Source organism: Typopeltis vanoorti, chromosome 24 (genome assembly GCF_054136105.1).
Source record: "Typopeltis vanoorti isolate ZY-2024b chromosome 24, IOZ_Tvanoo_1.0, whole genome shotgun sequence".
NCBI classification, from domain to species: Eukaryota; Metazoa; Arthropoda; class Arachnida; order Uropygi; family Thelyphonidae; genus Typopeltis; species Typopeltis vanoorti.
Window position 1 is genome coordinate 43,296,699 of NC_143572.1, and position 10,199 is coordinate 43,306,897.

Genomic DNA, 10,199 nt, shown 5'->3' on the forward strand with positions numbered 1-10,199 from the left:
CAATGGAGCAAAGGACCACATGGTCATCTTCAGTGCAACAAAAACACAGTCTTGTCTTCTCTTTCTGAAGAGAGATCTCAGCTCACCTATCCTTACCCTCAGTAATACACAATTCATCAGACAGTATCAGATCTCTATCTGTTTGACATTTAAGTCCTGTCCTTCCCTTGACATAAACACATCACATCAACAGCCTCCTCATTTTCTAATAAACTAGCCATTCTCTTCCACTCAAGATGCCATTTTGTGCCCACATAGCTACCAACTCTATACAAATCCTAAATCTGCCCATCCTTAGAATATCATCCTTTTTTATTCCATCTGCCTATATCCTCTGGAACATGAAATATTCCCAAACAACCATAATCTGCACCTCTTCAAGAAAAATGTCAGTAAACTTCTTTTCCACTCTTCACATATACAGGGTGTTCGGGATAAATTTGACAGTTTCGTAAGGAAAAAGAAAATCTTCTTTGTATCTATTAAATTTAATGAATTGACAAAAAAACATTACAGGCAGAGTTAATTACAATACTATCAACAAGATTTACTCAAAATAACCACCATTAGCATCGATCACAGCTTCAATTCTGCTTCGGAACCTCGAACAAGCTGATGCTACAGTCTCCCTGGGAAGGGCCGCAAAAACTGTTTTAATTTTATCCATTAACTGGGCTTTTGTATTACTGGAAGTGCGATTGGTGTCTTTTTCAACTGCGCCCCATACAAAATAATCCATGAGGTTAAGGTCTGGGGAGTTTGGAGGCCAAACATTTGGACTGGTGAAGTCGTAGAAATTTTCAGACAACCATTTTTGACTTTTCCCAGAGGTGTGGCAAGGGGCTGAATCCTGCTGCCATACATACGGCCTACCATTGGCTACCCTTGTTATCCAGGGCTTGACTACAGTTAGCAACTCCACGAACAAAGCCCGAATTCCAATGCCAGGGTTCTTCAACACCTGTTCCTGCAGATTTGCGAGGAATTCTGCTGTACGAACGCAATCAGATCGTCTGCTAGGGATCTTTCTTCTTGCTACATCCTCGTAGTCACCATTGCAAGTCTCTAGTTCATGCCTGATTGTTTTTACTGTATTCAGGGAGCATTGGGCAGCAGTCGTAATATCCTTATTTTGATGGCGGGCACGAATCATCATGATACAAGTTATTCTCTTCCATGATTCAGGTGGGTTCCAGCTATCCATCCTTTCTGACATCTTGTATATGAATGAAGAAGGGTCCAAACTTTTAAATGAAGAGAAGTGTGTGTTAATACATGTAACTTACGGAAAAATATAATTAATTATAAATATGTCAAATTTATCCCGAACACCCTGTACCTGATATACACACACACACACGGCACTCATATGCTAATAGAAACTTAACAATGCTTTATTATCTCTAATTTTTAATTTGTTACTATTTTGAATCTCTTGTTTTTCATAAATCTGATAAACAAATTGTCAATAAATTGTGGTCATAAATTAAAAGGTTGTCATCCAAATATCAACTTGGAAAACACATATGACAAGATGCTAAGAGAAAAGTTGTTCAGAATGCTACAATTATGTGGGATAAATAGAACATTATGTGGTGCACTACATATTGTGTATTTAAGATGTAAGCCAGCAGTTAGAATTGAAGGAAGTTTGATGTAAAATCAGGTGTAATAGACAAGGATGCACTCTCTCCACTCTTATTCATTGATATGCACCACATTATGAAAAGAAACTGGCATCCAACCTGACATCAGAATTAGTGATATCCATCTTATCTTTTTTAATGCAAATGATGTATTTCTAAACAAATCAAGTGCATTCTTTAACCAAACTAAGTAACAGCTCTAACAAATTTGGCATGAAGATTAGTAATAAAACCAAGAACTGTGAAAGCAGGCAGGAGTATGAAAAACTTCAACTGCATTCTCAGCAGAGAATTTATATAACAAGTAAACTATTTCAGCTATTTAGGCACAATTTTTTCAAGATGGCAGGCTAGTTAAGTATGGAAATAGACAATAGAATGAGCAAAGTTGGTATGGCAATAAGCAAGCTGAATAAATTTCTATGGAATAAGATAGTATATTCCATTCATCTGTGCAATATGTAAGACACGTTCAAACCAATTTTAACTTATGGATCTGAAAGTCAGGACTGTTGTGATATGCTTCCCCTAGGCAAGAAATTTTTCTGCCCAGAAATTCAAGAAAATATGTACCAAAAAAAAACGTTTTTATGATTGAGATACAACTTTGCAGGCTTTTCTCATCCTCCAAATGTGCCACTCCCAGGCATTGTCTTAATGGGTTACAACGGCCCCTGCTAAGGAGTTAGAACTAAAGCATCTGATCAAAAACCTAAACCACAGATATGAGAGATGTGAGAAATAGGGCAGTAAACAGATGGCATCAATCAATGCAAAATCATATTAAAAATGAAGATATTAGGAACTTCATATTGTTACTGAAGATTGTATGAGCAAACCTAATCTGAAGTGGTATGGCCCCTTAAACAGAATGGGAGAGGAAAGGTTAGCAAAGCAAGCGTTTAATGCTAAAGTAGGAGGAGGGGGGGGAACTCAGAGGAAGACCAAGATCTAGGTGGACTGATGTGTGAGAAGTGCCCTAAAAGGCAGAAATGTAAAATTTGGGAATACCGGAATGCTAACAAGTGGTAAATGAATTTGGAGAAAAATTGTTGACAGGAGGTAAATAATAATGCAAACATAATTGCATAGTAATATTACATTATCTTGCATCTCTTAGGACACATGTCAGGAAATTGATTACAGTGATGGCTGCTACTAAGTTAAAAAAAAAAAAAAAAAAAAAAAAGTGTATATTTTTCACTTATGTTCAAGCAAATAGAAAATATGGTGTAACTAGAATGAGTTTAATTTAATGCTGATAATTCACAGAGATTTAAAGCAGCTATGTTTCTACACAGCTGACTAAGCATTCTACTACCCATTTATGAGTTAATGTCTTGGATGGCTTATTAACAACTCTCCCACACATTAAGAACTCATTTCATGATCAGATATTTTGACATGTTGGCTGCAAGAGGTTATATTTGGGGGGGCACTAGAGTTGCGATAGAACGTAGCATTACTGCTACGTTCTATCGCAACTCTGTGTGATTATTGGAGTTTTTTTGTTGTTTATATTGTGTTTTGCTGCTGGTTTATTCTTACTGAGAGAGTGAGGTCAGAGTCAGACATTCAGAGAAAAAAATAAAAGTTTTCATTATTTTTATTAGAGTTTTTTACTTTAAATAACAAAACATAATCTGCAGTTGGGAAATTCTACTTAAAAACATAAAATTTTTAGTATGGTTATAGTAGTATTAGCTGACCTACTTAGAGATAAAAGAGTTGTCATTCTGTTGTATAAAGCCCTGATCAGACCACACTTGGACTATTCTTTTAAACTGTTTTGGTAATTACAGGATTGACACTGGAGAATTTTTTGCTTGGTGGAACAGGGCAAAGAAGCGAGGACAAGGAAGTGAGGACATCCTTCCTTGGAAGTTACAAAGGAAGCTGTGAGCAAGAGGGTGAGGAGTGGTTTCTTTGCAATGAGGGTGATGAGAATGCAAACAGTCAATGAGTTCAAGGAGTGGTATGATAGACTTTGAGGATGGGCCTCCCATGATGAGTCTTTTGACTCCATGGAGGCATGAATCATAATAATTCTCACTGTTCACCTTCCAACCTTAATTTCATAAAAATCTCTTATAATTTGAAAAAAATAAATTCCAGTCAGAAAACTAAATTTTATTTTAAAGTTGTTTTTCTCAATTGAGTTTAGATTATTATTTTAACACATAATTCTGTTAATATATATATATATATGTTAAAAATTAGTGCCACAGCTGTACAGTGTTGTACAGGATATCATTAGATTTTACATTTAAAAACACTGATTGCAACTACACCTGCAATAATAACACCTATAGTAATGGTTTCTCCTGATTTTCTGATAATCAGAAACAATTACATTTCTGTCTGTAATTACATTTTTATCTGCCAGGAACATACATGCTGCATGTTTCCTTTAAAGTCTTTATAACTGAGTAGTAATGTTAAGTTTATAATTCATCCTAAAATTAATGACGAAAGTCAGTACTGATAAGATCAAAGTGTTTTATCTTGAATTGGGGCTGTAGATGATCACTGTTAATTCACTTATTTCCAAATTTTAGACATTGCATTTGGTTTGCTAATATACTTTTATTGCTTTCTAGCTCAGCACCAGAATTAGGTTCTTTATGGAATCCTTCACTGAGAAAAACTCTCTCTCATCCTGCAGCTGCACATAAAACAGTAAAAGCTGGTGGCACATCAGGTCCTTCGCTCACTTCAAAATCACTTCGACATCCAGTTAGGGATAAGAAAGCTCGCTCCAGTAATCTTACAGGAACAGACTTAAAAGCTCTTGTTTCGTCATCTAGTTTTAGTGTAAAGAAAGACAATGATATTAGTGATGATCAGGAAACACGGACACATAGCATTGTGGTTCCTTCTACTGTGTCTGGAAAGAGTTCAGAAACTTTACCAAGGGCTGGAAGAGGTTGTGGAAAAAATACTAGCCCTGTTGATAACTTAGTGGATGCCCAGCGAAAGCATTCTTTGCCCTTTGATAAATGCTCAAATGTAGGACAACACAGTCCCCCTAAAAATAAAAAGAACTTCTTTGAAGGTTTCCGAAATACATTGCGACCAAAATCAAAAGTAGAATCGGGCTTACATAGTGCCAATGGCAGTGCACCGCCATCTCTTAGCTTCAGTCATAGTTTAGATTCTAATACTACAAAAAAGAGGGAATCAAAACCAAATCCAGATTTCAATCAGGATGGTGATATCACAAGACGATGGTCAGAAAGTAATCCTTCGCGATCAATAAGGCCAAGCTCATTATCTGAAACCCCAAACAAATCTGCTCATTAGACAGTATTGTTTATGTCCACCTTGAAGAGTATGCTGCAGTTGTTGCTGCTTAGAACTGTTGCTTTCCACTTCACCTCAGTTAACTGCCAAACTGTCAGCTTGGATGGGCAACCTAGAGAATATGTAGCTGGCAATTTATTTATGGTGCTGTTTACAAGTTTATATGAGTCTTCTTATACACCGCTTAGAAAACTGGTTGTTATCTGTATCCAAAAATTAGCACATGAAAGAACACATCTCGGACATATATGTGATTGACAGGTCTGTAATTAGATTTTGATGGTGGGGGCATTGCCTTTTTTTTTTTTTTTTTTTTTTGCTGTTCGCATTGCATTTCATTTTGTTCATAAGTGCTATTTTTTTTCTCCCTGCCATTTCTATCTGGCTACAGTCCTGAGTCATGACAGTTTCTTTAATTTTCACTTTTATGCTGAAAAGTAGGTATTTATATAAAATTTGTATAGTTATATTTATTTGTATAGATGGCTGATAAACCTTATATTCTTCTACATTGATCTAGAACTGAAATAATTTGCTTATAATGTAGCCCAGAATACTCTGTTTTATTTTAAGATTAAGGTAGCATTCTATAAGGTTTGAAACTCGAAGATGCCTTATTAATATTACTTTATCATTATTTATCTGAAATTTATGTAAAATTTAATTCTCTTCACTATTAACATGTTCAGTGTTTTATAAATGTAATATTAGACACAATGCTTCTAATGATTACATATGGCAAACATTTGCATTTCTGTACAGATAACGTTTATTTTATTTTATTATTTTTTTAGTATATCAGTGCTATAATTTAATAAGTTTTTTTAAAGAAAAAGAAAAATGACATATTTTAATGTATTTTTAGTGTGCAATATGGTTTGTTTTTATGTTGATACAGAACCGTGGATCTCTGTTCCTGATGTATAGAAGCATATACCATGTTTGTTTTTGTATATACATGACAAAATGCCATAACTTCTCAAAATAACTGATTTGTGAAAATGAAGTGCCATTTTGGATATGTAATATATAATATATTGGGTATGTGTATATATGTATATTGTTGGAATCAAGTTTTTATTTTCTTTCTCTCCCTCGTGTACAGTGTGTAACACTTGCTACCATATTGATGCCAGTTGTACAGCAACATTATAAAACTGTCGTCAAGTGTAAAAAAAAGATTAACTCATAGATATTGAGTTCATCATAAAATATTATTACCAGAATCATTTATGTTTAATTTTAAATGTATTTGTAAAATTTTTGGGTAAATTTCATAACCATTGTCAATACAATTATAGGAAAACATAAACAAAAAAAGGACAAAATTCAATTGAAAGCAAGTAATATGCATTATCAGCTGTAGGAGATAGATATTCAAAATAAATTTCGTTTAATGCTAATTGTACAGCAACATTATAAAAGCTATCTTTCTTCAAGTAAAAAAAGATTGTTTCATAGATATTGACTTGATCATAAAATATTATTACTAGAATCCCTTGCTTTTGTGACTTATGTTATTAACAAACTGGTTGTTTCGAACAAATTCATCTTGAAGAACATCAGGAATACGTTAAACTTAAGGAACCCAACAAACCCGGTTTAGTAAGCCATGCATTATCTACAAAACATAGGATCAGTGGAACAAAACCAAAGTGTTATACAAAAGTTACTTTCTTCTGGAAAGACTGTACAAAGAAAGCTGTGAAGCACACATTCACAACCCAAATCTAAACAAAAACGATTGCTTAAAGCTTTCTAAATTTTGGGAAGTTATACTGACTAATATTCACCATTTATGTGTGCCTTAATTTGAAATTAATTTTTCTGTTTATATTTTAAAATAATTTATTAATTAAATTATTTTATTGTGATTTATTTTGAATATCTTAATGCAGATGGAGCTATTCTCCTACAGCTGATAGTGCACATAATATCACATGCTTTCAATTGAATTGTCCTTTTTTTTATGTGTGTTTTCCTATAATTGTATTGACAATGGCTATGAAACTTAGCCAAAAATTTTACAAATAAAGAAATTGAAATTAAATGGAAGTGATTCTGGTAATAATATTTTATGATGAATTCTTCCTCTTACGTCTCTCTTTTTAAAAGAAAAATATATTGAACTTAGTCCCAAATTCAAACACATTTTAACTTGCATAAATATTTTGCCTTACTTTTTAAGTGTTGAATGTTGTTTATTTTGTTTATAATAAAAAAAAAATTACATATTATGATGCTGACTGTTAATTCTAATAGGAGAATTAAGAATTCAGATGTATAAATAAGGAAAAGTTGTCTTATTCTGATTTTCAATCTTATTTTATCCTCTTTGATATACAAAGCAATTGAAGAAAAAAAAATTCAAAACTAGTCTGAATGATCTTTGCAGCCTTGCATTAACTAAATCAACATACTTATTGTGAAAATGAATTTTTTTTAATCTACAATTCATTGCTTCATACAGCAACCTTTTCTGTTCGTCATTATACACTGTATTAGTGGTTTTAATATAAATCACATTAACATCTTAAATCTACTTTAGACTGATCACTTTACTGCTAAACCTTATCAGGGTCACTGTTGATAAATTTATTTTTTTCATGAGTTTCCATATAGCAGCAAAAATAAAATTTTCTTTTATGATTCAGTAGTTTGTATGCTGCAGGATGCTATAACTGGCATATATTGTACTTATAGAAGGGATTACAATGCACACTACACTAACCAGTTGTGCTTAACAAAAAAACTGTGATTTATTGTGAATTTTATCCTTGTCTTAGGTTATCTTGAGAGTTATAAGAGATATTAGGAAATCAAAACATCTGCAATCATGCATTATATTATAAAGAATGTTAAGATGTTCAAATTACCTGAAATGCTAAATATATATCTTCACAAATTTGTCAGTGGTATAACAGATTTGCATGGTCGATATTATACCATTCCATTCCTCTTTTACTGTAAGAAACAACACAAAGAGCTCTGCATTTGCTTATTTAAAGCTTGAAATAGTTTGTAATGAGAATAAAAATTTCAAAAGGATAAAATAAATTACAAGTGGCAGGGAATATAACATGCTGACTTAGACTTTATAACAGATTTGTATTAGATGCAAATAAATTTATATTTGACTAAATATAATTAAAATCTGCAATGATCTAATGACATTGCTGATGCTAATTAATCCTAGATTACTTACTGTCTTTATCAAAATGATATTAATACAAACCTTTATAAAATTTGACTTTTTTAATTATTTAAAGTAATTCAATTTAATAGAATATTTCATCAAATGTTGAGAGTATTTTGAGCCAACTATCTTGAGGGCATGGAGAGGAATTTTTTTATATGTAAATTTTCTAATACAATTTTTTAACTCCTGAAAAATGCCATAAGACTTTTTTTTAGCATAACTTGCCATCAAACGAAACAAAATAAGTAAACAAGTGACATAATTCATTCATAAGATAAAGCCAATTTTAGAAATCTAGGGGCAGCTGTCTCGTCTCATACAAAAATATGGAAAAAGTATAAGGAATAAATAATCAATAAAAATACTATATATATATATATATATATATATATATATACTTTATTATATATTACTTTATATTATAAAGTAGTATTATACCATGTTACTTTATTAAAAACTAATCCTCTTCACTAAATATATTATGAATCCATTTACAGGTAAACTGTTTCCACATTTCTTTCATACCACAACCTAAGCTGATTGTAATAGTCAGCACACCATTCATCTAATTTGAACGTTGCCTTCTATTAAGAAAGATGTTATTACTAATTAAATAAATGACAGATCATTGCAAATTGTCTAACAAATTGAAACATTCATTGATAATCTATATACTAACAATCTTTATTAAAAACTCATCCTCTTCACTAAATATATTATGAATCCATTTACAGTTAAACTGTTTCAGGAGTGAATGCTGGTCTTGAAATTCACGCTTGCTCTTGTTATCATTCAGGGAATGAGAGGTGTGATTGAAGTCTGATTAGCGGAATAATGAATTACTGCCCATTTAAAACTATGTACAGGTAACCTTCGTATAATGCAGATGTTAGGTTCCGCTGTTATGTACCTTTTTTATTACCTTTACTATCTATATATATATATTTGTATGTTTCACTACTCACTCATACACAGTTATTTCCCTTCTATCCTTTTGTAATAGTTTTCCAATAATTCTAGCAAATCAGCTATCACCGTTCTATCCTTAAACAAACTAAAATTCAGGCCGCTCTTAAATTTAGTCATGTGTAATTCTTTCATTCATAAGGGCTTTGTCTGAGTATGGGACAAGGCCTTAAAATACAACCTCTGAGACAGTCTGCCTGTTAAATATTGACGAATTTATATTTTGCTGCGTCAGCCAATACATAGGATAGATGAGACTCTTATCCAAGGTGGCTCTCTCAGAGTATTACACAGTGATGAACTTTCTAACACTAATTCAACTAATCTCAATTCACTTTGTCTTTGCATGCAGTCGTGGTCTGGAAAATCAACTTATATTCATATATCCCTCCTGCTAGGTTCGATAATAATTTTATGAGTGGCTATTTGAATTCATGAGACAGGCTAGATTCAGGTGAATGCTATAAAACATTTTATTTAGGTTTAAAAGATATACATGAGAAAATTAAAGTACATGGTTAACATAATCACTTTCCTAGTAAAATTCTGATATCATTACTAACACAAGAATACATGCATAATAACTAGATCCACAGAGTTTTCTATAAACATACAAACTTCAGGCTTAATTTAACATTATCTTCAATCACTCTCTGATCACTACTCATATCTCACAATATGTCTCAGTTATCTCTCACACAGATCCCTTCTAGGGAGACATATTTTAAAACAAGGACAGGTCACTGCCAAATTGGTATAATCTCTAAAGTTCTCTATATCATGTCCATACACAAATTAACCTACAGAGTTTACTCAAATCTTTAATTTAATTGGAAGTCAGATACTTTAACATTCTACATTATCGTCCCATGGAATGACTTTCTGTTCTATCATCAGCCTTGTCTGGACATCAAGGCACCTTTGTTCTGCGATTCTCCGGATCACTTATGACAACAGCACGGCCTGGTTCCCCAAGTCGATAAGGCGATGTGCTGCTCTGGACTTTCTCTGGTACTGCAGGCACACATCTGGATTACTGGTCACTCGATATGGCTTAGCTACTCTGTTATGAAGAGATAGCTAGC

General features: G+C 32.7%; 1 protein-coding gene across 3 annotated transcripts in view; it reads left to right on the top strand.

Annotated features, from left to right (window-relative positions):
- The window catches only part of LOC150093135 (triple functional domain protein-like), a 396,873-nt gene extending 388,729 nt beyond the window's left edge, over nucleotides 1-8,144 (top strand). For 2 of the 3 annotated variants that reach the window (XM_090413319.1, XM_090413320.1), the window contains one exon: nucleotides 4,247-8,144. In XM_090413319.1, the coding sequence (XP_090269445.1) occupies nucleotides 4,247-4,949 (703 nt within the window). In that variant the 3' untranslated portion in view covers nucleotides 4,950-8,144. The remainder of the gene's footprint in view (nucleotides 1-4,246) is intronic. The other variant, XM_090413321.1, reaches the window with a different exon arrangement.
- The last annotated feature ends 2,055 nt before the right edge of the window (nucleotides 8,145-10,199 follow it).